Source organism: Rhamphochromis sp. 'chilingali', assembly GCF_963969265.1.
Source record: "Rhamphochromis sp. 'chilingali' genome assembly, chromosome: 11".
Classification (NCBI taxonomy): Eukaryota; Metazoa; Chordata; class Actinopteri; order Cichliformes; family Cichlidae; genus Rhamphochromis; species Rhamphochromis sp. 'chilingali'.
In genome coordinates this window covers 9933132-9960763 of record NC_137938.1, presented here as the reverse complement: position 1 = coordinate 9960763, position 27632 = coordinate 9933132, and the positions used below count along the sequence as shown (strand labels likewise).

General features: G+C 39.4%; 1 protein-coding gene across 7 annotated transcripts in view; it reads left to right on the top strand.

Annotated features, from left to right (window-relative positions):
• The window catches only part of LOC308404976 (focal adhesion kinase 1-like), a 64851-nt gene that overhangs the window by 2019 nt on the left and 35200 nt on the right, over positions 1–27632 (top strand). For 4 of the 7 annotated variants that reach the window (XM_080895317.1, XM_080895319.1, XM_080895321.1 and 1 more), the window contains exons 2-15: positions 8548–8574; positions 17703–17983; positions 18082–18248; positions 21227–21314; positions 21559–21638; positions 21833–21895; positions 22010–22064; positions 22425–22565; positions 22943–23020; positions 25122–25229; positions 25826–25943; positions 26358–26388; positions 26707–26777; positions 27173–27190. In XM_080895317.1, coding sequence (XP_080751443.1) covers positions 8548–8574; positions 17703–17983; positions 18082–18248; positions 21227–21314; positions 21559–21638; positions 21833–21895; positions 22010–22064; positions 22425–22565; positions 22943–23020; positions 25122–25229; positions 25826–25943; positions 26358–26388; positions 26707–26777; positions 27173–27190 — 1326 coding nt within the window. The remainder of the gene's footprint in view (positions 1–8547; positions 8575–17702; positions 17984–18081; positions 18249–21226; positions 21315–21558; positions 21639–21832; positions 21896–22009; positions 22065–22424; positions 22566–22942; positions 23021–25121; positions 25230–25825; positions 25944–26357; positions 26389–26706; positions 26778–27172; positions 27191–27632) is intronic. The other 3 variants (XM_080895318.1, XM_080895323.1, XM_080895320.1) reach the window with 2 other exon arrangements.

Here is a 27632-nt window from a genome sequence, read left to right as displayed (position 1 = left end):
AGGTAGAGAGGGTCTGGCAGGCAGAAAGTTGGAAAGGAATTTGTTCTGTGCACTGCTGTGCAAGCAGTTGCATGTGAAAAACCTCACAGACAGGTAAAGAGTGGAACACAAACAAACAAGATTAGGGGACTGATAAGGTGTCGGCCCATTGTGTTTTATTTGTTAAACCTGGTTGGTTCCTTCTCATTTTTTTAGATTAAGTGGCAGAGATCTGTTTGTTTGTAGCGTTAAGCCTAAATTAAAAAATCTTTTTCTTATTTTGCTGACTCGACGTAACTTATGAATCATAGCGTGACTGTGTGCTGTCCTGTCTGCACGAAGCGTATTTAAACTTTTCTTGGGAACAACTCTGAAACCCCCTCAGCTTGACGTTCGATTATAACAAAAACTGCTGTGATTATAGTTCCTAAACGTTGCTCTCATAGTTTAGAGGAACTGGCACCTATGTCAATGAAATCCAAAAGCTAAACAGGAGTAGGTTTAACTCTTAGCGAGATGATCACATGTAACACTGACTTTTCTTTTCTTTTTTAAATCCTAACCAGCTTTTCCTAAGTTAAAACTGTATCTAAGTCTTTATTCATACAGACAGCTTTTTAAGGTGGTTTAAAAAGCATATTGGAGTCCAAGCTTGTAGTCTTCTTTGTTCAGCCACATTTGGTTATACTTGCACCGCAAAGAGTTAAACATCAGATTTCTTGTTTTGTCCAACAACTGCCCACAGTTATCAAATGTCCCTTTTTTCTTGTTCAGAGGACTGTAAGTAGCTGAACAGTTTTTCATATTGCCTTTATAGCTGAAAATCAGATTGTCCCTACGCCTATAGAAAAAAGGGAATTCAGTGTGTTTGTTTCTGCAATATTAGCTTACATATAAAACACAAACACACCCGTAGAATCTATAAAGGATATAAAACTCCAGCTTATGATCTCAGTTAAGTTGTGTTGTCTCATGTCTTGCCTTAAATGTGGTTACTTTATTGTGCTGCATTGAATTCCAGGACACTTCGAGCTCCAACACCCATCCTGTGCCCCAGGCCATGTTTTCTGCTATTGCGCCAATAACTATAACTAAGATACCTGATGGCTTGTGTCATATTTTTCACGCTTACAATCATAAATAAAAAGTAGCTTTTGCTTTAAACGCTTCCTTAGCTGAAGCAGCTATCCATAAACTTTCCAAGTTTGTAAAGTGACAGATTAAACATGAGGTCATAGGATATACAATATGCTTAACTGTAGCCATATAGACGTTTAATTTCTGCTACAAATTTTGGAGGACAGTGTTACAGTTGGTTTGTTGAAGTTGTTGTCATATTTTCAGGTAATACAGAAGGAGGCTGTCTTGAAAGATCAGTGACTGTATGACTGGAAGCGAGCGCTCATGTGTCACCATCAGTCTGCCCTTATTTGCATCCACAGCTCACTGTTTTGCTTAAGTTATTCCATGTCGGTCATCACTGACTGCCTGTGAGACGTTCAAATCAATTTCAGGGCCTCATTCTAACATAATTTTGCTGTTTAGCTTTCATAGTTTTAAAGCCTCTTCTAAGGAAATGTATACGCAGTGCATCTGACTATTGCCTGTATCTGACAGCGCTTTTCTTTAGGTAATTAATAGGTAATTATTTAGATAATTATTTTTCAATTACAGTTTTGCCTTCCTAACATTATACAAACAAGAATAATTATAATGAAGATAAAATTCCTGTTTCTTCTGTGTTCTGTTTTGCAGTCGTACATTTGTTTTGTTGTAAATACAACACATTCCTTTCCTGTACAGCTGTGGCTTTTGCCCCCATCTAAACTCAGACTCATTGTGGCAGGTTTAGATCAATCCACATGAATATTTTAGAAATTCAAGAAGGTCCACTGTGAAGATATTTTCACACACAAAAAAGTTTAACAGTTACGTTATTCCAAAATCCATTACCTATCATATCATTATTAGCAAAGTGGTTATGATCATGATTTTTCATTTCTTTCTTTTTTTTTGCCATAATTGGGTAGTTCTCAGTTTGCTGAACAAGTATGGCCTGTTTCAAAGGGTTGCCAGCAGAAAGCCACTTCTCACTAAAAAGAACATGGCAGCACAGCTTCGGTTTGCAAAGTTGCATCTGAGCAAACTGCAAGACTTCTGTAGATGTTTGGCCAGAGTGCACAGCACCATGTTTGGCGAAACAGAAACACACCATTCTAGAGCAAACACTTCATAGCAACTGTCATCAAGATGGTGGAGTCGTGATGATGGCGGCCACAGCACCTGGACATCTTGCAGTCATTGAGTTGAGCGTGAGCTCCTCTGTATATCAAAGTATTCTGAAGTCAAATGTGAGGTTGCCTGACTGACACCTGAAGCTTGCCTGAAACTGGGTCATGCAAAAGGACAATGATCCCTAACACAACACCAAATCTATAACAATGGCTGAAAAAGAAAAGAATTAAGGTGTTGCAAAGCTTAGAGCTGTAAACAAATGCAAATAAATAAATAAATGCCAATTAACCTCAAATGAACTGAAGTAACATGGTACAAACTACTGATTCATGGGATGTATTTATTTTTTTCACTGTGAAAACTTTCACATGACTCTATGCCATCAGGATGTCTTGCAAACGTGCAGTATTAGACTGAAATGGCAAAGACTAAATGGGAAATCAAACTGAACATTTTAGAAAGAATTACATGACAGTCAGTTAGTATCCATATCTGTGTTCAGTCCAGAATCAGTCCAGACTGCTATGTTATAATATGTTAAAAGTCAAGTCCTTCACCTCACACTGACTTGTATAAAAAGGTGTGAGATGATTAGCAAATATGTATTTATAGAAGAGATTAAAAAAGGTATGCCATTGACATTACAGATTAATGTTTCCGCTTATAAGCTTGTGTAAGAAAATGAAATGAACCTCAAGTGTTTTGAAACTAGGTTTGATATAGTCATCTGTGATCGGTCACCTTGGCTGTGAAGGTTCTTGGCTCATAGGTCTATTTAATGCTAGACAGTATTTTTTTTTTTTTTTTTTTTTATAGAGTAAATGGATTGGGAGGTATTTTATGTAATACATATATTAGATCAAACGTTTTGGGTAACTAATCCCTTTTTCTCAGTTCCTGAAAGTATTCTAAGATGAGAAGGTTCTGCTAGACCCCGGTGCTGCTGTGGTTTGGTTTAATGTGTTTATAAATGTTAACTTTGGGGCAGTGTACTGCACACTGAGGTAGAGCCATAAAATGGCTTATAAACGAAAGAAACTATAAATCTATTAAATCGGTGGAAAACCTGCAAGAACAGGAGGGAATAAAGTGGGTATCTGAGAGAGCATACTGCACACGTGCCTCGTAAAATCACAGATTTGAATAAAATAAATAATAAAGAAAACAATGTGATCTGAAATTTAATCATTAATTTGTTCAGCCAGAGAGAAGACATGATCCAACTTCACAAGGCGCTGACTGGTTTCAAAAAATAAACCTGTCTCACCAGTCACTTTATTAGGTACACCTGTTCAACTTCTTGTTAATACAAATAACTAATTAGCCAATCAGATAGAAGTAAGTTAGATAAGTAAGTAAGATAGAAGATGACCTGCTGAAGTTCAAATTGAGCCTCAGAATGAGGAAGAAAAGTGATTTTAAGTGACTTTGAACATGGCATGGTTTTTTACACAACACATCAAACGTAGATACAGATTAGCTTCAGCAGCAGATGACCACACCAGCCGAAGTAACCTATGAATTGAGGTTACCGTTGCACAGGTTCTCCAAAATTGGAAAACGGATAATTATAAAAACATTGTCTGATCTGATGAGTCTTGATTTCTGCTGTGATGCATGAATGATCGACCAACAGGCATTGATCCACTGTGTGAGTTGTTTGAAAATATTTTGGTAGCCTTGGAGCAAAAACCACAGCCTACCTGGATATCGCTGCTCACCATGTCCACCTCTTTATGGCCACAGTGTGCCCATCATCTGATGGATACCTCCAGCAGTGTAACACACCATGTCACAATGCTCAGATAATCTTAGACTGGCTTCTTGAACAAGACAGAGTTCTAAAATGTTTCCAAATGGCCTATCTGGAGCATCTTTGCAATCCATTCCTATCGTGGATGTGCAGCCAACAGTTGTACGGTTACCATCTGATGATGTCGTGCCAATGCGGCCAAAATCTCAGAGGAATGTTTTCAGCGCCTTGTTGGATGCAATGAAGAATTCAGGCAATTCTAAATAAAAAAGTAAAAGGAATCCAACCTACTACTGACAGGATATACCTAATACCTAGTTCTTTAAAGGTCCATTTGAGTTTAAGTTGTAATGTCTTCAGGTTCTTATTTTTGTTTTTCTTCTCTAATGTTATAGCGGTAAAAATGTAATTAAATAAAGTCCTAAGAATTTTTTTGATTCTTCTGCTGAATTGAGTTCGTCTGACTGCACTGGAAAGTGTAGCAGTGAACATATTAGCTGCTTACTTTTGGCTGCTCCCTTATTCACAAGGGGCTGATTAATTTGGCAGCTTTTTCTTCTTATTATTTCTAACACTCGATGACCTTCCTGATGGGGAACAGAGAGATCTATAGAACCAGCTATATATTGCTGATTAGGTGAATACATAAACCACTATACTGAAACTACTCTGGCTTCTGTTGGTCTGTGTATTGTGAGTAGGCTATAAAGGCTACTACACAAGTGTTTCAGGTGAAGAAAACTTAAGCTTTGTATCATCAGCAAATCTTCATTTTTTCTGCTTAACATTAAAAATCCAGATGTGAAAAACTGCTCTGGTGTAAATGAGAACTTCCCTTCCTTGTGGTCTCAATACTGCAATAAACCTTTTTTTTTTTTTATAGCTGCTACGTACAGGGACAACTACCTCATTAAAGCCTTAGCTGCCACTGTGGTGACTGCTCTGATGCTGCACTCAGTTCTGTTCCCTGCTATTCTGTTGTACTGTGTTCTGACAGGCTGATCAGTGCAAAAGGCTGTTGTTGTTTTCATGATGAGAATGGAGTTGTGCAATGCCCTTAGCATGGTGTCAACTGGTGTAGCCTCTGCGATTTACAGCCAGAGGCAATAGCTTTTTCACTCTGAGTGGGAAAGCAAAAGAATAGGGGCCGAGAGCATGAGGGAGCAAATATGACAGAGTAGGAAGGAGAAGCGCTGAAGTGTGTTTATGCAACTGAAAATGTCTTCAGCGGCTCTATTGACAGATGTATCCTCTCTAACAGGCTCTAGTCTGGGGACATTATTTGTGGATTTTAAAAGTTTGATTTGGATTTAAATCATTTCTCATGACAAAGACAAGTCTGTTGAACTACATATGAAGATGTTTTGTGTCTGTGTTGTACTAATGTTGCCATGCATACGGTAAATGTTTAAAATATGTGCAGCTGTATTTATCACATTTTAAAGAGCAGTGGCGGTTTGGGATATTACTCTTTGATGTATATTTTTAAATGTCAAGAAACATTTCGATACATCCTTAATCCTTTGGTGTTCTTTGCTGAATGTACTGCCAGTTCTAGCTTTAAATTGCCGACAATCCTCCATGTTGCATTTATCGGTATTGAATATTACACTCGGTGTGAGGTACAGCGGAGAATAATGCCAGGATTGGAGTTGTGCTGCTTTTTGTAACAGCATGCTACTTGTAGCCAGCGCTTTGGACTCAACTCTGTCAGGAACAAACAGGATTATGTGTTTACAGGAAATTACTGTGTGTAAAGTGGTAGAGCATACTCTGAGCATCAGTGAACCAATGAGAAGTAATAAAAACACACCATAAAATGTAACTTATTGGAATCCACGCACGGTAAGTTATTACACGGTATCCATTCATCCATCCATCCTATTTTCTGCCCTTTAACTGGTGACAAGCGCAGGAGGACATTGAGGTGTTCCCAAGCCAGCCGAGAGTATGTCCTAGAACTGTATGAGAGACTCCTTTTAGTAGGACATGCCGAAAACACCCCATCTGTGATGCCCTTTTCAGATGCCCGATGTGGAAAAGAAGCGGTTCTGCACTGAGCCCCTCCCGAATGATTAAATCCCCTACCTTGTCCTAAAGGGAGAGCACAACGTTATTTCAGCGGAAGCTCATTTTCACCGCCTGTGTCCCTAATCTCATTCTTTCAGTCTCTACCTAGAACTTGTGGCCGTAGGTGAGGTAAGGGAACATAGACCGATAAATCGACAGCTTCACTTTCACACCCAGCTCTGTCTTCACCACGGCAGATTAGTAAAGCATCTGCATCGCTGCCAATCCACACTGATCCATCTATCATTCTCCCACTCCACTCTCCTCTCACTTGTGAAAGAGACCCCAATAAACTTCTCCATTTGGGAGAGCAGCTCTATGACCTGGAAAGGGAACTCCATGCCCTTTCTGGCTGAAAACCGTGGCTCGAGACTTGGAGGTGCTAACTCTCCTTCCCACCATTTCACACTCGACTGCAAACTACCCCAGTGTGAGCCAGAGGTAGATGTCTGATGAAGCCAAAAGATCTACATAATCCACAAAAGGTATTCCTGAGGCCACCAAAGCATTCTGCCACTGTATAGCAGTACAGTACATGCTATACTGCAGTTTTATTTATGTCAGAATTGTGAGTAAGCGCAGTTTACTAAAGATCTTAGCTTTAATACCACAGATTGTATTCAAATGATAGATTAAATAGTAAAGCCAGCACTGAAAAGCCTCAGGAGGTGACTCTAGTGGAAAAACAAGTCAGGCTTTATAGAAGTAGGTGGGAAAAACAACTCTGGCTTCCCTGATGTTTGACCTCAGTAAACACTTTCCTAATTAGTTTATGTTTGCAATTGCTAGGCTCAGGTCTTATTAAATAAAAGATGATGCTTATTTGGTAAATTATGGTGTTTATCAGAGATAAAAAGAATAATCAGGCAGGATATGCTTTAGGGTGAGCCTGCTTTGTATGAGTGTAGTCTTAAATTTCCAGTTTTAAAACTGCGCGATTGTGACAGTGGAAGGCTTCAGGGCTTCAAAATGAGACTTCATGAACTTATGGCTATATCTACCACGTTCTATATACAGTGTATTATTAGTGTTGCATTTATTTAATTTTGAAATATTTTGTTGTAAAACAGTTATGTTGTCTGACAGCATATTGCAAGAAGATATTCACACATGTTCCAGTACCAAATTCATACTAATTACATTAAGTTCTTATCACAGTATTACATGTTGTTTGTTGCCTATTGAAAATGAACTTATTTGTCTTCTGCTAATAGCAGACAGTGTTTGCATCTGTCTTTGAATGAAACTCTAAAATTATGCCTTTTCTGTTACCAGTCTCTTACACTTATTCTATCTCGTCTCAGGTGTTCACTGAGAAGCCGTACCAACCAAAAATGATTTAGCTGTTTTCCATCTGTGGCCACTTCATCTAATTCCTTTGTGCAACTGATAAAAATAAAAAATATTTAGCTTGTACACAGCCTAAAGTGAGTCCTTAATATTGAATCAGTGCACACCTCCAGCTTAAAAATGATTATTAATGAAGCCAACAATTACTCATCCCAGTCTAATTGGTTATAGCTTTATTAAATGCAGGTTGGTGACGTGCTTCTCAACACAATTTTCTAGAGAGACTGTAACACAGTACATACCTGAACCCTGATGTGCTTCAAGTTGATACAAAGTAACATAAAACTGTACGGAACTAGGACTAACCTTTTTTTTCCCTACACGTATTATAAAGACAAAGCCTCAGCATCCTTATTAGCACCACAGCCTGTTGTCTGTTGCTTAGTAACCGATGTCAGCTTAGCTTCAGAGTGTTGGACATTTCTGCATAATGTTCAGTTTGGTTTCATTGTTGTATGAGAATCTAGAGAGTGAAAGTATGGGAGAGAGGAGCGTTAGGCAGAGAGGTCAGGGGACAGATTGAGATTTGAATGTGAGCTGGAGGTGAAGCTGTTATAGCATGACGGCGCAGATATATTCTGCCAAGTCATGATTCTCGCCTCGCTCCATCCGTCTGGAACGCAGCTCACATCAAATCCTCTTCATTCATCACTGCTGCTGTGTGCTCAGTGCTGACAAACGTGTAAAGAAGTGAAGTGATGAGCATGATTAGAAATTCATTTTTGTGTGTTCAGAATTAAAATGGGAATTTTATTCAGTTAAATTGGGACTTTTGGAGTAGTCAGCATCCTCTCTGGTGAAACCTTTGGTAGTAATGTTATCTGTTGTTTTATTTTTTACCTGTCAAGCTCTTATTAAGTCTTCTTTGTCTCTTAATTTATTTTTCTTTACTCTGCTGTACAGTACCTCTGAAATGTTAAAGTAGTTTCAAGTTATCCATGCATGAAAAATCATCTTCTGTCAGGTACTGAATGAGATGCAGAGAAAAATGGCTTTAAAATGTGCTAATTTTGTGGTTTTGGTCACAGACAAGTTTTAGAGAATATCTACCCCATTTACAGCTGAGTGCTGTAGCGAGAATAACGCAGGATGTAAGTCACTGAGTCGTTTTCACAAATTTATCAATTAAGACTTTTTTTTCTCCCTCTTTCTTTTCGCAGACATTTCCAGAATATCATACTATGCCGGTGAGTGCAATTTGAGTTGTTTTCAATATATGAAGGTATTATGTCTATTTTCTATCAACTAATGATAGGAATTAAAAAACTATTGAGTTTAGTTGAGTTTAGGAATCAATTCTGTGAAAGTTAAAAAAAAATTGTAATATCAAGGTATTGTCAAATTTCCTAGATGTGTATTTTTTTAAATACATACTCGTGTTCTATCAAAAAAAAGTAAAATCGTGGAGCCCTTTCTTTATTAACTTTCTAGCTTTTTATTTCACAAACTGGTGAGCAAATTAGTGTTTGTCGCCCTGCTCAGCTGTGATGTAGCATATGCTGCTGGAAAAACTATGACATGATTTGTAAATTACTCTAAACATCTTTTTCTGTTCTGTAGAAGATATTTTCATACTGGTGTATGTTGGTAAGGATTTACCATTATTTGGCTAAAATATATCAGCAGGCTTTATTTTAAACATTGTTTAAATCATGTAAAATGTTTAAAGCCAGTATAAACAATGCAGGCTAATATGTGAAGTATACAGTACATGAATGGTTATATCAGCTTTATTTTGAATATACTTTCCTTTTGCAACCTTTTTGTTGAATAAAAGTGGATATTGTACATAGTTTGGTTTAGAGCACTTGTACAGAGGTGCTGTTCTGCTTTTTCCTTTTTATTTTTAAATCAGATGTTATTTGATATTATCGCAGACTTAAACAAGGCCAGTGTTACTGAGAGCGGTTTGAAGTTGAGCGGAATAATTTTAAAGGTATAGATGAGACATTTTATAGCCCTTAGCACCAGTATCTCTCCATAGCTGTTGCTAGGTAACTGTTGATCCTACTGTATGTCTACAGGCAGGATGCTGAATATTCTGAGCTGAGAAAGACCAAAACAAAATTTACATTTCTTAACTCTGGGAGTTCTCTAATGCCAAAGTTGAAGTTGGCACAAACCTGTAATCACATGAAGCTTCCTCAGTTTGCTGGAAAACGACAACAATAAACCATCCAGCGTGCAGACTGGCAGAATGTAACCTTTGTGGCTGATAATGGCACAGGGTAAACTTCCTCTATAACACCTTCTGGACACAGTTTCTGTCCTGTAACAGTCAAATAGTGATATGATGCAAAAAACATAAAACAGAAAGATCCCGAGTCATTTCTTTGCAGTAGCAGCATTACACTTTCTCCTCTCTGTTTGCACAGCATGTATCCAGAGCCAAGTTTTAGAAATGCACTCACCGGCCACTGCATTAGTTATGCACACATTGCTAGTGCTGGCTAGGACCTCCTTTTGCTTCCAGAATTGGCTTAATTTGTGTCATAGATTCAACAAGGTGCTGGAAACATTCCTCTGAGATTTTGGTTCATAATGGCGCAGTGGCTGCAGACATCTATGGTGTGAATATCCCATTCTAGTACATCTCAACGATACTCTATTGGGTTAAGATCTGGTGACTGTGGTGGCCAGTGAACTTCTGTTATGGAGAAATCAGTTTGAGATGATTTGAGCTTTGTGATGTCTTAATCTGAGGAAGCAGCCATCAGAAGATGGGTACACTGTGGTCATAAAGGGATGCACATGGTCAGCAGCAATTCTCAGGTTGGATGTGGTTTTTAAACATTGCTCAGTTGGTACGACAAACATTACTGTGCACCACAACCAGCAGCCTGAACCTGTGATACACGGCAGGATGGATGTCTGCTTTTATGCTGGGTACGCCAAATTTTGACCTAGCCGTCTGAATATTGCATCAAAAATAGAGGCTCGTCAGTTCAGACAATTCTTTTTCCATTATTCTGTTATTTAATTTGGTGAGCGAGAGTGAATTGTAGCTTCAGTTTCCTGTTCTTAGCTGATACGAGTGGCATTCAATGTGGGCTTCCTCTTCCATCCTGGTGCACAGTTTGAACTTCATAGCCTCTGTTGACATTACATTAATTAAGAGTCTTAATCAGGTATACCTAATAAAGTGGCGAATTTATTGTAATAATTTTATTTTCTGAATATTAAACACAAAAAGTTGCCTTTTTGATATATTTGCAGAATTAACTAACTAAAAATGTTTGTGCTATTCTATTTGGTTTACTTTTTTGTTCAATAAAAAAGTAAAGTAGACATCCTAGCATTTAAACACGTTTCCTGTGTGGCTGGGCATACCTCGGTGAGTAATTGCTTGCAGCGCTTAGCCACTAGAAGCTTAGCTGTAAAGCGTTCACAACATCTTGTGCGTTGTCACATTAGAGGGATTGAATGTTGGAGTGCTTTGCTGCCAGTGAAGCTCGCAGGCTGCAGGAGCAGGTGAAATATGTGTGGAGAGGAGGAGAGCGTAGACAGAGGGCAGTGTAGACCTGCTGAGGGCTGCAGAGTCAAAAGGGGGAGGGATGGTGTAGAGAAATGTAGACAAACAAATGTCGTAAGTGGTAGGAGAGTGGAATGTGTGTTTTCAGTGGCTAATCACTAATCTTGGTAAAACCGTGGGGGTGTGTGTGACAGGTTTGTGTGTTCATATAATTGTTTATTAAAGTCACCGGGTCCTTTTTAGCATTCTGTCCAATCAGCGCACCTACTTTCCACTGCATCAAGTCTCATTTACAATGTTTATATCTATCTTTCTTCCTGCTTCTGTTCCGTGTGCCCCCCCCCCCCCCTTCTGCCTTACACACACGCACACCTCTGCAAACACACCAACATCCCCCTCCCCTCCATGGTTGTGCCTGTTAGCAATCCGAGCAGCTTTTTCGCAGCGTGGTCGCAGCAGCTTAAACCTAAAACACAGCAGAGGAGAAACACTTGGCTCACAGACGCGCACTCTCACTTTTTGCTGACACTCACATGCAGTCACTTTGATTTCATATTTCCTATGCATTTCGCTCTCTCTCGCTCTCTCAGACGCGCACACACACATATGGGAACTCTAATACACCCTTTTTGGCTTACACTCAGTCTGATCTTCATGCTTTTCGGTGCACTCATTTTGACTCCCTAAAGATTTTGCTGGATGAGCAGTCTGTGTGTGCGCGTGCGTGTGTTTGGGTGTATCTGTGTATGTCTGAGAGGTTGGAAGTTATGTTGTAACTGCTCTCGCTTCTTTTCCGCCGCCACAGAAGAAAGACTAAGAAACACGCCGCTGCCTGACTTCGAAATGGATTTACAGCATCAAACCTGCTCTTGCTAAATATTTTTCCCTTTTTTTTTTTTTAGTCCTGCTTCCATCCTGCTCTTCTTTTTTTTTTTTTTTCTTCATTCACTTATGTCCCGCTCTAGCGTCAGATACCTGCTCTGACCTGGTTAACTCCTGCTGGCTCTGAGCATTGTGGGAAAGCTTTGGAGGACGTGAGGCTCAGCTTCTCCCTGAGGTTTCTCTGCTTCTCTTTCATCATTCCGCTCGCTTCATTTCTTCTCTTTTTTTCCCCATCTCAAAATGTTCTTTTCCACTCATCTTTAATTCTAACTGTATCTCATTTTTCTAATTTTTATTTCTTTCAGCTTTATGTCTTTGCTCTTTCTTTATCCCCCTTGCTTCAGTCACTCTTATTTTCCTCTCCCTCACTAGGCTCATTTTCTGTGCCCTACATTTTTGTGTCTTTTTCACTGATGCCTGTTTCTCTGGTCTCCTTGCTGTGATCTGCGTTGCCATCCCCTCTGGACAGCATTGTGGATTTACAGAACAGAACTGCTACCTTCCTTTGGAAAATGATCGCTTGATGTGATTTTATGGAGTCCTACGTATCCAGTGAGCGCTGTCACTTTTATTTTGTATCCTGGAAATTTGACGTGTAATGCCAAACCCCGGTGGCTGAAGATTTATGGCTGCAGGAAAGAAACCTTTGAGTTTATTATCAAGGATTGATATATTGGATCACTAACTCCCTACCGATGACCTGAATTTGATATTTTGTGGGAATTTATTGGCCTACAAGATGGCCTAATAGGGAAGGAAATCATCAGTCATGAGAATCTTTTTCTGGAAGCTTCCAGTGAAGTGTCCTTGAGCAAATTACTGAATTATCTCTACCCTCAGAGGCTCAGTCTCCTTGGGGTGAAAGAGCTTCCTGACAGAGGATCGTTACATATTACGTTGCAAAATTTTCTGTGTGAAAGGACATGGCAAGAGTCAGACCGGCTGATTACTAAGACCAGGAATCCAAGTTGATGACTCCTGAAGTGGAGTAATGTTTCAAAAAGCTGTGGAGAAATGAGTTGCAGTCTTGTGATTGGAGCTTGGATTTTCTCACCAAATATTAGACATGAAATATTTATAAATTAGATTATTATGCACAAGAAGCCCTGATGGACCTCTGTGTCAGTATTATTTAAAAGCTATTGGATCTTCTCTATCAGCTGCACTTTTAGTCTAATGTAGTGACTGCTACAGCATAGACAGCAAGCCAGCCAGTGTTTTCTCTGTTTGATGTGTCGTCAGTACAAAAGATATTTTACACTCTTTATTTCCTCCTATTAGTTTATTTCCTTTACTGGCATTACTTTCAATTCTGGGATGCTAATTGATTTTTTTTTTTTTACTACGATATTTTTTTTTTTACAATCAATAAGCTTTTTACCAAAAAGACTCCAGTCACCAGCACAACAAATTCCCACTGTTTTTCACATCTTGTTGATTTTTTTTTTTTTTCAACGGGTGTCTTCAGATTTATCTACCTGGAATCTTTTTTTAAAATTGTTGCATAAAGCCCAATGAGGAATTGCCCCTAGTCATAGGCTCTATGCTGTTTTTAGGGCCCAGTAGTTTTGTCTGGGCCCCGTGGCCACACCTGGAATTGCTCCCCCTACAGTACAAATGGAGAGCAGCGGCTGCATCCCTCTCTGCTGGACCAAGGGGGGGTGCATTTATGCACAGCACCCCTTACCAAGTAGGTATTAAGAAGCATCAGTAGAGAAATTGGAGATGTATACTATGCATTGTCTAGTTAGTACTTTCTGCTGTTTATTTCACTTAATTCTCGCTCTTTATGACTATAACATTAAATCCATAATAATTGGTGATGCAGTATCTTGAAGGCAGTGCACTGTTCTTTCATTAGGTGCACATATGGTAAATGATTGTGTTTGCCAGTGGATATAGGTATCCTGAACAAGATGAATTGTACTTTTCATCACGCTGAGCTTTGGGTGTTTTCACAGTATGCTACAGGCATAATGATCTGTACTGTTTCTGTTTGCTGTCAGAATTTGTTACATGTCAGGTCCAGTTGCAACAATGGCTGAACTTAACTTAGTTAGTTGCCGACGCTGTCTAATAAGAGTGTATGTCAGTCCATGTTTACAGCACTTGAGTCAAACCTCGGTTGCTGTATTTGTACTTGCAAGACACAACAAGTTGCTCCTGATGCACTGATTGGAGTGTGAGTGTTAGATAGAAACAGATTAAAAAACGTGCTTATGTGAATGAGACATGTTGTATAAAGTGCTTTTAGTGTTAAAGTAGTATATATGGTTGCTTTTTTGTCAGTATTAAACTGTTGAAATATTTGCAACTAATGTTTAGCCTTCACATGTCTGCTCCTCAGTCTAATATAGATTATGCGTATCCTTTGAAGTAGCGAGAGAAATACGTGGAGAGGGGGGAAGCAGAGGAAATTGAAGATGAGAGGGAGGAAGGAGGAGAGGTGGTTCAATAGGACAGGAGGATCAAATGGACTTGTGAAGGCAGTGGCTAAAAGGTCTGTAAGTATGTGAGAAGAGAGAAGGGATGTGTTTAAGAGGATGAGAAGAAAAGAGCAGATGAAGAGTGAAAGCATGGGGAAAGAAGCTTTTGGGAGTTTTGATACATGAGAAATGGAAGTAAACGGAAAAAATTGTGACATTTTCAGAAAGATAGGCTTGATGTGAGAGATGTGAACAAGTGAGGAGGAAGAAAAGAGAAAGGCAATGGTACAGAGATGGCGATGGCAAGCCACTGCTGCCAAGCCTCTGCTTCCCCAGGGTTGTGCTAACCCCAGTAACCCAGATACCCGTTAGAAAAGGAGATAAACCATCCTCCAGCTGCTGCTGCTGTGGGACTGAGCTCAACTCCAGCCTTCTGTGGTTCAACAGGCTTACTGTCAGTCAGTGGAGCCCCACTGAGAGCGCGGGCAGTGGGTCTGGAAGCTGCCCGCACCCCTCCTGGCTGTCTACTTGGCCTAGTTGATTTGATTCATGTCTTCACGCTTGTGTGTGTGTGGGAGGGCTTGCATGTGGGAATTTAGTGCAATTGCACTGAGCAGAGATTGGTGGAAATGAGAGATGATGTCATTTACCTTATGTTGTGTAGGGCACCTATTTTAAAACAGTTATTAATTTGCATTTAGAGCCATACGTGTTATAAAGTGCCCTAATTGTCACTGAGTGAGTGTGTATGTATATACGTGTGTGTGTGTGTGCATGCGTGTGCTAATATAATTATTGTAACAATACATTATAGTATTTTTTTCCAACCTATCGTGCATTATATACGTCTTCTCATACTAAATTTCCTACTTACATGTGATGTAAGAGTATGAGGATTATAAAGTGGCTGTATGTCTGCACTGAAATGAAGGTATGCTTACTTCTCTAACAGGATTTAGCAAAGCTGTATGTAGTATTTAGGTTATCGGTGCATGTAGGTGATTTTTGCTCCTGTGTTTTATGTGTTACGATGCTCGAATACTTAATATCTAATCTGACTACCGGCTGACCAAGTGAAAGCAGCAGACCGCAGACTTTGGTTTGTGATTCTGTAGCTAAAATGCTGCAGTTGCTTACATGTAAAAAGAATTCGCAGTCAAAATAATGCCCCCAATACATTTTTTAACATGTCCCTCTGAGACAAGGCATGAAAGCTGGAGCTAGTGCTGTTAAAACAACTGAAGATAATCTGGGCAGCTGCATCTGCAACTCTTTCTGCGCTCACAGTCTGTACAGGGGTTTGCACTAAGAGTGTTTTTAGTGTATATTTACCACAACTAAAAATACAAAAGACATTGCTTTGCTCACCCAGTTACACAATATCCAACCAAAGGGGAAAGAAAAAACCCCAGCAAACCATTCTAATGCGATTTCAGTCAGTGAACATGCACAGTAAACTAAACTGAGAAGATTCATATGCCAAAAGCATTTCATGAGCAATGTCAGCAAATGGTTTGTCATACCTGTACTTTAAAGTGCTGGGTTGATACTTTACAAGGAATGGTTCAGAAAGCCTGGAATTTTGAAGCATAAAGCAGAGCTGATTTGCATATATCGCCTTATGAAACTTGAAATTTCAGCTGCTGTCAGAGTAACAGTGGAGGGATTATAAATGTTCTTTGCTGCAAAAACTCACTAATATATTTATTATGTGCAACGAAATGTTTTACCTTTAACTTATCTCATCAAATAAATTCAGCAGTTATTGAAAAGAAGGTGGTATTATTAATGGGATTATTGAGGATTGTGACAGGCCATGTAATAATCCTAATACCAGAAGTAAAATTATAATTGGATGATGACAGTAAGAGGGGCATTTATAATCTAATCTACTAATCTACTTTATTCGTGTCTTGAGGATTTGTTGGTTGACCATTTCACACTGACCTATATGTATTACAAGGACACAATGAGCATTTTCGCTATTCAGAATATAACCTCGTACAGCATGATGTAATCTAGGTAGCATATCAGTTTTGGGACTTCTTTGGTCACTGAAAGGTTGATTTTAATACCACCAATATGGAAAGAATGTGTGCAAAAGAAAATACAGCAATCTTCTGAGCGAACAGAGGTTATCCTTGAGCAAATAAAGCCCCTATCATTGAAAAACGATTTTTAAAAAAACACAAATTTTAACACAAAAAAGCCAATTTTCTTTAGCTGTGGTAAACCCTGGATTCACAGTGAGGGAAGAATAAATGTTTCTATCCAGCTGCAGGTCAAACAGGTTAAGTGCTGAAACGTCTTGCATCTCCATCATTCAGTCTTCATAAGTCTGTCTCTGCTTCGGTTCTTATCGATAGGAAATAATCTGCCTGTGATCCAGCATCTGGTAGATGTTAATGATACAGATCACTTTCACATTTTGTCAAAGATTACACTTTAAATACTGGAAATGAGCCGTGAAGTAATTTTGATTCGCACCACTTGTGCCTAATTTGTTGATGACTGTGATTTCTGATAGCCAGAAATCACAGTCAGCTGAAGGCAGTCCTTGCAGTGGTGATGACTCGACAAAACCCTGCGGGGATGTCCAGGAAGTGAGAGTGTGACACAGGAAGCATCGGGGGGTGGGGGTGTCATGCACAAAAATACAGTCGAACGAGAAACAAATCGGCAACTAATAAAAAAGGATATTGGGTGAAAGAAGAGTGAGAGACAATAACTTGTTTACTTTTGTTTATTAGACAAGCCAGCATTTTTATTGTAGCCTGGTTTATTACTGTGTCTGCCTCCTTTTGATAATAAAGTTTATTATTGTGCTCATATTGTCATTTTGAATTTGGAAACGGGAAATCTGCATTGTGATATTCTGTGATTTATATATTGGTATCAGGGCAGCTATTGTTAACTTTGGATAAATCTATAGTTAAAATCCTTGAAAAACATCTTTTTTTTCTAATGTTTGTCATTAGAAATGGGACTTAAGGAAAAATGATGGTTACTGTCAGGATCGTGATCGTGTAGAATGAGCTGTCAATGCTGAGATATTGAAACTCAATTTGGTGCACCACTACTTGAGAAATCTTCTGTAAAATGAGCCAAAGCCATTTTTAGCTGGCACCAGTTTTTCCAGAACCGTTTAATTATCCTCATACAGCTTTTAGATTTTAAGAAACACCACAATAGAGACGGCAGCTTAGCATAGACTCCATCCATGCTATGCTGCAGGTGGGACTGAATGACCAAGCCACTTGCAGTCAGTCAGTCTAAAAGCTGTCCGCCTGGTTGATTTAGCAGTTGTCCTCTATAGCTGCCTAATTTCCCCCTGGTTGAGAATTTTTTAGTAGAAATGTTTATGTGAAGAACTGTGACTTCATTAGCTCCAACTCTAAATCCAAATTCCAAAGTTTCCTTTTCATTTAATGTGTGCAGTGCTTTCTTCATTCATATGATAACCAACTTCGTTTTAAATCAGAATACCAGTTCATTTGAGTACCGGGTCCTTACTGTGTTGCTGTCTTCTTTTCAGAATATGATGGCCAGTTAGCCCTAGCAGGAGCATCCGAGTCAGGCATGGCATCGTCTTCCTACTTGGAACCCAACATCAACCACCCGTCTGCGGGTGGTTGCGGGGTTAAATCCCGGTCTGGAATGCCTGGTGTACCCAGCACCAGTGGCTCTGCTGGAGGTCTAGAGAGACCCCCGGGCTCCATGGACCGCGTTCTTAAGATCTTCCATTACTTTGAGACAAACAGCGAACCATGTACATGGGCTAGCAATATCAGGCACGGAGATGCTACAGACGTCAGGGTAACGTGCACACGTTTCTTACCTGCATAGTTCGGTATTGTTGTTATTTCCCTGATTTTCGCTTTTCTTTTTCTTCATCAAACCATTTGTTTCCACAGGGTGTAATCCAGAAGATAGCAGAGATCCACAAACTGCGCTGTGTTGCCTCTTTAGGTCTCCGCCTGACCCACTTGCGCTCGGACGCTCTCCATTGGTTACACCCTGATTTAGGTGTGTCTCATGTGAGGGAGAAATATGAAAAACAGCACCCGCAAGAAGAGTGGAGGTAAAACTATGAGATTCTGTGTTTTGTGCTTAGCTCCCACTGCTCATTCGGACTATTCTAACTTTTTTTTTTTTTAACAAATACTATAGAGTAAAATTTAAATATACATAAGCAAGAGCCATTTTATTAATTTTATTTATTTTTGGCCTTTATTCAATAGAGACAGTGTAGATAGACAGGAAAGCAGGGAGGGAGAGAGAGGGCAAGACAAAGTGCAGCAGGTCGGACTCAAACCCAGCCCTACTGCTTTGCAGCCACACAGCATATGGTCACCTGCCCACCCACTGAGGATGGTGCTCCATGGTGGATCAATATCTAACAGTGCTTTTCTTCAGTCATCTTTCCATGAACACCACTGGTTGAAATGGAGCTTCAAACCATGACAGAGCTTTAAACATGTTTCACTGGTTGGCTGTAAACAGTCACTGTCATACCTCTCTCCTCATCTCATCTGTACACACTGACAACAAATTTGGATTCATCACTTCATATGATAATTGCCGCTGATTTTCAGTTGAGATGTGTCAAGTCTTTCGTTTCTTAAGGAAATGCTTTTAGATATTGTTCATTTGCTTCTTTTGGCATTCACTTTTCCCGTTTCCTCAAAATTTTTTAAGGGCAAACTGCACACCGTGCTAAGATATTCAGAGTTTGTTAACAACGTAACTGCTTGAATCCGCTCCAGTTTCTATTCAGCAGCTCTGCTCAGAGCAGTGTGATGACACATTTCTAAGTTAACCCAAGCATGTTTTTTTTCTGCATAACGTTTAGTATTTATCTATCCATATTGTACAGCCTGTACAGTGACTCCAATATACCTGTGATTGACCAGTAATGTCAGTCTTGCATGAGGATATATTGATCAATGGATACCTAAAGTAGCACCAGTACTCACTTGTGGTTGAAAGTATCTCTGTTGTTTAAGCTTGTCTATAAATATGCATAGGTTTAATAAGTAGCTACCTTCCTTCTTTAATGTTGTGATAATGTCAGAAACCAAAGTAAAATGACACCACCTCGTCTCTGACGGGAGTTATTGCAATAAACAGCTGCAACTGACTGCTGCAAACACATGGGCTCCAATAAATCACTTAATGGTAAACTAGGCACTGCACCTTAAATCACTATTTAAACTACTTATACAAGCAGTAAAAAAAAGGAAAAACTTAACTTAAATTGGGCTGTTAAAGGTGAATTTGTTGCATGCAGTGAGGATATGTTTTTGGCACTCGTGGTTTCCTAGTATTATATTAAAATGAATAAAGTTTTATTCTTCTCATTTATTTGATGCACCTGCCTAACATTTTGGTCTCTGTGTCGCTGCTTATTTGAGGACATCTCTGTCCAATTATAGCCTGGATTCAAACTATGCTGGTGCTGGGTGGATGATGTAGATATTGTTACTAACTCTCCTTAAGACTCAGTCCTTTGTCCTGCTGTGATGTGTTACACCCACTCATTAAATTTAAATGAATTCAACAAGAACGAGTTGTTCACACTGCTGACATACAGCAGAGGAGCTCCGCCAGTTGTTGCAGTTCTGCCTTGGAGGGCGGCAGAGCTGCAAGCCCACAGGAGTTTCTGCTGCCGAGCTATTGTTAGAACAGCAGCAGTGGCCCAGGGGATGAACCGACTATCTCACTCCTTTCTCACTCCCTGTGCGATTTATCTCATTCTCTCTCTTACATTCAGTCACTGTTCACTCTCATCCTTCACATCGTTCCCCTCTTTTCTATTAAACACACCATTTTATCTCCTCTGTCATATTCCCTTTTTGTTATAGAACAAACATGTTTTATTCATTCAGTCCTCAGCCTTGATTTTCTTTGCTACCTAACCACAGTCCTGTAACATCAGAGCAGTTTGGAGCTCATTACTCTCCTGACCCACTTCTCTCCCCTGTAGTCACTGCAATATGTCACTCATTAGATAATATATCACTATAAACAATGATGGCCCATCTGGGTGCTTCTGTGACATAGCTATTGGCAAGTGTAACTGCAGGAAGCTCATTATTCTTTATGGTCATACGAGTCCACGAGACATAATGTAGTGAGTACAGAAGGCTACATATTTCAAATATGAGACTCAGTTTTAAGCACATGTTGGCAAACAGCCATCCTGTTGAAGTGACGGAGACTGAGAAAAGCAAGCAAGCTACCAGATGCATCAGTGCTGCTTTGTCACTGACATATACTTTAACCTCTCCATCTTCACAGAAAGCAGAATTTCTAATTCAAAACGCTCTATCATCAGGCAATACTCAAGTTCATTTTGATGGCATGAAACATAATGCAAAATATGCATTTTTTTTTTTTTAGATATTTCTGCATTATCCCTGAAAAAAATCTTCAGATTCTTTGAAAGCCCATTGATGAATATAACAGTTGTAATTAACTTCACCGTAAGGTACATTATAAAACGTTGGTGTTTATCAGTTAGTAAAACCACAGCAGTTTCCAAGTCAACAGATATTAGTCAATTAGAGACAAACCGCTGTTAAATTGCTAGCCTCAATCTGTCACAGTAGATGTCATGTGACATGTTAAGTTCCTCATTTTTAAAATTTTAAACTGTATGCTTTGAAATCAGTGCGTCTTTTTAATCAAGTAATATCGCTTTAATGATCCTGTAGTTTGTCCAGACACACTTTTTTTTTTTAAGTGTGTGTGTGTGTGTGTGTGTGTGTGTGTGTGTGTGTGTGTGTGTGAGAGAGAGAGAGAGAGCTTATTCCTTCTGTTTTTAGTCCTCAGGCAACTATTGAGCTTGGATACTGCACATTTTTGATTATGAGTTTGTGCATGTGTGTGTGTGTGTGTGTGTGTGTGTGTGTGTGTGTGTGTGAGAGAGAGAGAGCTTATTCCTTCTGTTTTTAGTCCTCAGGCAACTATTGAGCTTGGATACTGCACATTTTTGATTATGAGTTTGTGCATGTGTGTGTATTTGGTATTTGGTAACATTGTTGCTGTCTTTCTCAGGTATGAGTTGCGGATACGGTACTTTCCTAAAGGTTATCTCAGCCATTTTTCTGAAGACAAACCTTCTCTCAACTACCTCTATCACCAGGTGAGGCCACACAACAGGATACTGAATGAAAGAAAACTAGTCTGGTTTTCTTAAGTGACTTCTGTCATTTATTGTCTTCTGTATGATTGCCTCATTTCTGCTATGTCCAAATGAGGCAGACATGTCTTTAAATCATGTAAAAAGATGCCCGTCGTATCTAATATTTATGCTGTTATTAGACATTTCCAGTCCTTAGCTCATTATATTTATTAAAAATCTGCTGCCACACCATGTGTCTCTCCAGGTAAAGAGTGATTACATGCAACACATAGCTGACCAGGTGGATCAAGATGTTGCACTGAAACTGGGCTGTTTGGAAATAAGGTGAGAACGCGCTCATCAGACACACACACATTACAGGTGTTTTGGTATTTGATACACTTCAAACCACAATGAACTTGAGTGTGTCATGTGTGTTTGCTAAATCTGTCTAAATCCCATATGTAGAAGTTGTCCTGAATACTTGAGGCTAGTTGTTGATCCTGTTCATATGTTAATCTTTTCTGTGAATTATATAGGCGGTTCTTCAGAGAGATGCCAGGCAACGCCCTGGATAAGAAATCAAACTACGAGCTACTAGAGTAAGATTGTGTTATGTCATGTCATGCTGTCTTGAGTGTATGCTTCCAAAAAATTTTTATTTTGAGGTAAATTAGTCCAAAGAAAAATGTTGTGGCACTATTCTTTCATTTCAGGAAAGATGTTGGTTTGAGAAGGTTTTTCCCCAAAAGCCTCCTTGACTCCCTTAAGGTGAGATTAAACTAATATAATAATCTAAACCCACTTAGTGACTAACTGTCTACCCACTTCCTGGTAACAATGGTGTCAAAGCACAAATTGCATCTGATTCCTGCTTTGTGTATCGGCTGAGTTAGAGCTGACAGGCTGTTTGGGTGACTGGCAGGGAAACAAACCCGATGACTGAAAGGACATTTGGCTAAATGTCTGATCAGTCAGATTGCCTGGAATTAAGTTAAACTTCCTGTTGTCACTCACAGTGGGGCCTGTCAGTTGTGTGCTGTGCTTTTCTTGGCTTGTTCTCAGCTGTTTCCCAGAAAGCCCTTACTCTTTTAAGTGTTTTGTCCTTCCCCTTTTCTCTCTCTCTATCAGCCGAAGGCTCTTCGTAAGCAGATCCAGCAGACCTTTAAGCAGTTTGCTAACCTCAATGATGAACAGAGCATCCACAAGTTCTTTGAGATACTTTCTCCCATCTACCGCTTCGACAAGGAGTGCTTCAAATGCGCTTTAGGGGTAGGACTCTCGGTACATTGAGATAATGTTACATGTAAAGATCAATAATGACATGTTTTAATGTATTAGCCATACACTGAAATATAGCCAAAGTCATGAGGTGGGAGGCTAGAGCTTCTTTATCATGCACGGGGTAGTGTTCGCTTTCACACTTACTTATTTCAGGTCTTGTAGAGTCAGTATTTCTTCTTATTACTTTATTTTCTGCAGCAGTTACTTTAACTTCAAACCTAACTCTGTTATAAATGCCATTAGACATCAAAAACAAAGGAGTATATTAGAGCTTTTATAAAATTTGTGTAAGTACATGATGTGATGAAATATGAGCTATGTGTCAAAATTTACATTTCTGCACTGTGTCTCTCCTCCCCCTCTAGTCTAGCTGGGTAATATCAGTAGAGTTAGCTATCGGACCAGAGGAAGGAATCAGCTACCTCACAGATAAGGGCTCAACGGTGAGTGTACACACAGACAACTCACCACAGAAAGTTAGCATTACTTCTGTATTTTTCCTGCCTCTTTAGAAGGCTTCCAGCACATCTGTGTACTGCTGTATGCCTTAGGTGTAAGGTCACAGTAACAGTTCACCATACTGCCCTCTACTGGTTTGCCTCCTTTCTTTCATTCTTTTCTCATCTCCTCACTTGTCCAAGTTAGAATAGGTCGGAAAAGACAGTTAGATTGGAAAAAGCTGGGAAACAGCATGCAGATCACAGTTGGATTAGGAAAACAGAACAGTTTTCAGCATTGGGTTAAGTATCTTGCTCAAGGACATGATTATGGTAGCCGGGGAATTGATCCACCAACCTTCCAGTTGGTAGATGACTTGCTCTACCTCTAGCTGTGATAACATTACTAACTGTTATTGGCAGTAAGTAAAAATATAGGCAGTCATTGAAGAATATATAACTAATGAAAATGTATTTTTAAAAAGCACCAATCTGAGACCACAAGTGAAGATTTAACTTTAATGTTTTTTTTTTGTTTTTTTTTAAATAAATCATAAATGATCAACTTCACATTTTAAGCAAAAAGTTTATTTACACTTCTTTTGCTTTAATGACTTGATGCTTTCTGGCTAATGTGGACTCAAGGTCGTCCAATTCTATTATTTTAAGAAGTTCTTGTCTCTCTCAGAACCCCTTAAATTATTAATGGGGTTGAGGTCACACGCTGAAAATGTCTGTTTGTTTTGAAACCAGAAGGTTTAGCATATCTCTGAGGAATGGAGTGCCGCTTCGCCCTGTTCACAGGGTAGTCAGTAAAACACCCTCAAAGTTGAATTTTGACACTCTGTGGTGTTCTTCTCTATATTTTTGTTTGCTTTAGCACCAATGTTTTTATATTTAGCTAAAACTAAACTAAAACTAAAACTAGCATTCTAGTTAACAAAGATAAAAACAACAATAAACTTTTCAAAAACAACCTAATATGTTTTTGTTAGTGGGAAAACTGAAATAAAATAAAAATATAGAAACAAAAGACTTAGTTTTAGTCCTTGTTAATTTGTTATTACAACTTGTCTTGAGCCTTTAATGGACACGTTTATTGAGACTTTGGATATTTACAAGAATGCGAGTCAACCTTTTTCAAAAAGTTATGTCTTTTTATTTTAATACCTATACTGATATTCCTAAATCCTACCTCTGGTGTGTTCTATACATACAGTAATATTTAAAAAAAGACTGTTAAAACAGTGAAACTAAAACTAAACTAAACAAACAATCAACTGAAACTAAACTACAGACAGAAAGTCAAAGCTTAATAAAAATAGTAACCAATTAGAAAATTCACAACTATAATAACTCTCTTCAGCACATCCTTACTACACCATGCCTTCATGTAAGTAGGCCTACGCTGTGCAGCTAAAGTGAGGTACTGCAGTCATGTCAAACGTTTGATTATTGAGTAAATACTGTAGGAGTTTTTCCAATGCCAAACCAAGCGTTTGTTGTGTTTCCCCTCCTGAGAAACGGTTTATAGACCTCAACTCGTGCAGATGAGAAGAGATCCAGATAATCTTCTTTCTGCACTACTCCTCTGACTGGAGTCTTGCATTTTTTTTTAAATATTTTAAAGGCAATGTCTGTTATGAAGTTGCTTTTCTATCTGTCAGTGAACCAAACTTGATGTATTGATCTTCTGATGTTGTGGTCACTTTGCCTGTACTTTGGATACAGCTGATAAAGTTTCTGTAAAGTGTTTTAGAGTGCGGTGCACAGCCTCCTTAGAGACCTTCTGTCTAGACATGGTTTGACGCTGAGAAAGCTCCTCTTTGCTTAGTGCAGCAGTCATATTTCTGACGCTTTCACTTAGTTCACATGCCACGTGTTTCACTGATGCTGTGCTTCGTAGTAAGCAATGTTAGAAACTTGAGGTAGACAATACAATCCAGTGCTACAAGCTGACTGACATCCATTTTCATTTTTGCTTGAAACGTTACAGGATATAATGCAGAATAGTTTCTTATAATTCTTAGGCTTTAAATATCTAAAGATTCTTTTTGACTATTTCCAGATGTATTTAATGACTGTGACTCTGCCTTTGTCTCTGCAGCCCACACACTTAGCTAACTTTAATCAGGTGCAGTCCATCCAGTACTCTGCTTTGGACGAGAAGGACAGGAAAGGCATGCTGCAGCTGAACGTGGCCGGAGCTCCTGAGGTAAAAACACACACCCTGTATACTCTTCACCTGGCTCTCTGTGTGTGTTACAATGTGAAATATAACCTATTGCTGTTTAAATTTGAGTTACACTTATTTGTATGCGTTTCCTCTCAAACATGTGGCTCATGTACATTCTCACTGAAAATGCATATAATGCAAAGTCTCTGTGCCAATAAGTGGATGTTGTTTTCCTGCTTGTGTTGGCTGCTGATGAAATCACACTTGTCACAGAGATTATTTCCATCCAGCTGATGAATGCTAATGTCACTGTTTACTTTATAAAATAGACTGTGTATAGAATTACTTAAACATAATAGTTCAAGTTATATTAAAACGCATGAAAAACTAGGTGAGCTGCAGGAAAAAGGAGAGGAGCCTGAGTTTCATATTGACTGTGTGTTTGCAGCAGGCTTACAGAAAACGTGTCACTGCCACAGTATTGGAGCAGGGATATGTGTCTATATGGGACTGTATGTGTGTGTGTGCACGCACTAATAGGAGGCCTTCTTCCTAATAAAGCCCTCGTTGTGTCACTGTGAAGTAGCTCTCTGTCCCGTTCTTACACTAATCCTTCTGTGGGTGTGTGTGTATAGCCCCTCACTGTCACTACAGCATTGCTGACTACGGCAGAAAACATGGCCGACTTGATTGACGGTTACTGTCGGCTCGTCTCCTCAGTTACTCACTCCTTCATCGTCAGGGTCCACAAAGGTATGACGTTCAGCTGTGCAGATTTTATATTATAGTCTAATGTTTCACTTTTTTGTTGTTGTTGTTTGTTTGGGTTTTGTTTGTTTGTTTTTTGTAGCTTTGTAGCGGTAAGATTGTGCAAAGATGATGATTGTGGTCATGTTTCTATTGTTTCTATCCTAACAGTAGCTTAAAAAAAAAGAAAACACTGTAAATAGTACCGCATTGAAATCGCTGTCAAGTCATCTCTCAGACTGAGGTGGAGTCTTGATTGTGACTAGTGAGGCTTTATGCTTGTCGCTTTGATTAACCAGATGGTGTCTGGCTAGTGTTTCCTAAAAATAGCTATGGCTACAAAGAAATTGTGAAATCGTAGCTCTAGCATGAAGTCAGTCTGCTCTGTGACCAATTAAATTGTGGATTTTGTCTCTGCAGAGGGAGACAGAGCTCTGCCATCTATACCAAAGTAAGTCTACTAATTTGTTTTATGCTCGTTCAGGGCTGTGTTAAGTGAAAACAAGCTATCTTCTAAAGTGAGCATAAACATGTCTCAAATCCATGGATTCTTGAATTGCTTATAAGGTAAATATAATATTCTCTGTAAACTTTAGAAACTTTTTGGTTTTTAATGTTTGACACTTGAAGAAGCACACATGACAGGATGTGGGAGGATTCTTCGTTTCCCTCGTTGCGCCGCTGTCTTCGTAGCTGCAAATAGCAGCTCATTCTGTCTTAAGACAATGTGAGCCAAATCCCCAAAATAATTCTCTTCTCTCTGGTCCAGAGTTTCAAACCATGAGAAGCGGATGGAAAAGCGGATGGACGGAGTACGAACTCGAGCAGTTTGCGTCTCAGGTATAACCCCCCCCCGTCGTGCTTCCTCTTGCTAGCCAGTCCATTTCTCCTCTGTCACTGTGCTTCTCTGTCCTCTGCTCTAAATGTCATGAATGACAGTGATGGCTAAGAGTTAGATAAAGGGTTCACAGATATGTGTGCGAGTGCTGTTACCACATAAAGCCTCATCTGTGTGCGCAGTGAAGAGTCCTTGTCTGGCCAGATGTCTTGGTGGAGAGCTTTAGTCACTGTCACTCTGTCTCTGCTCAGGCTGTCGACTGACTTCAGATTCATTCACGTGTACTTAAAATGACATTTTAAAAAAGACCTTTTAGAGCCATTAACGGTAAAACTAATGCTTCTCTCCATGTTTCTCCCCCGGTGTTTGTGTTTCATGCTGCTTGTGGCTTCTGCAGGTCACATTAGTGGCGATGGTAAACTGCATTTTCTTTAAACCTCCTTCATTAGTAACAGTGGAATTCCTGCTCTGTATCTTCATTAAGGCTGCCGTATGTGTGGAGAATATCTCTCTAACTCTCTCTGTCCCTGCTCGACTCTGTATTAGTTCTCTCCATGACTAAACCTGTTTTTCTCCAGCTTGTTTCTCTGGAAAGAAAGAATATTTCCATCCCTCCCCTTTCCTCTTCTCTCTCTCCCTCTCAATTGTTCCGTGTCACTCCTTGTGTGAGGCCACACTGTAGTACACGAACGTTTCAGTTGTTGTGCATGTGTTTGGAGTCGGGTATGGTGACGGGCTTTTGGCAAGGTAGCTCTTTCTGATCATGGTGCATCTCTTAATGTTGCAAATTGCAGTCTTTGTCTCGGTGAAGGTGTGCTCACCGGACTCAGTTATTTAGTGATGTTGGAAGGTCTTAG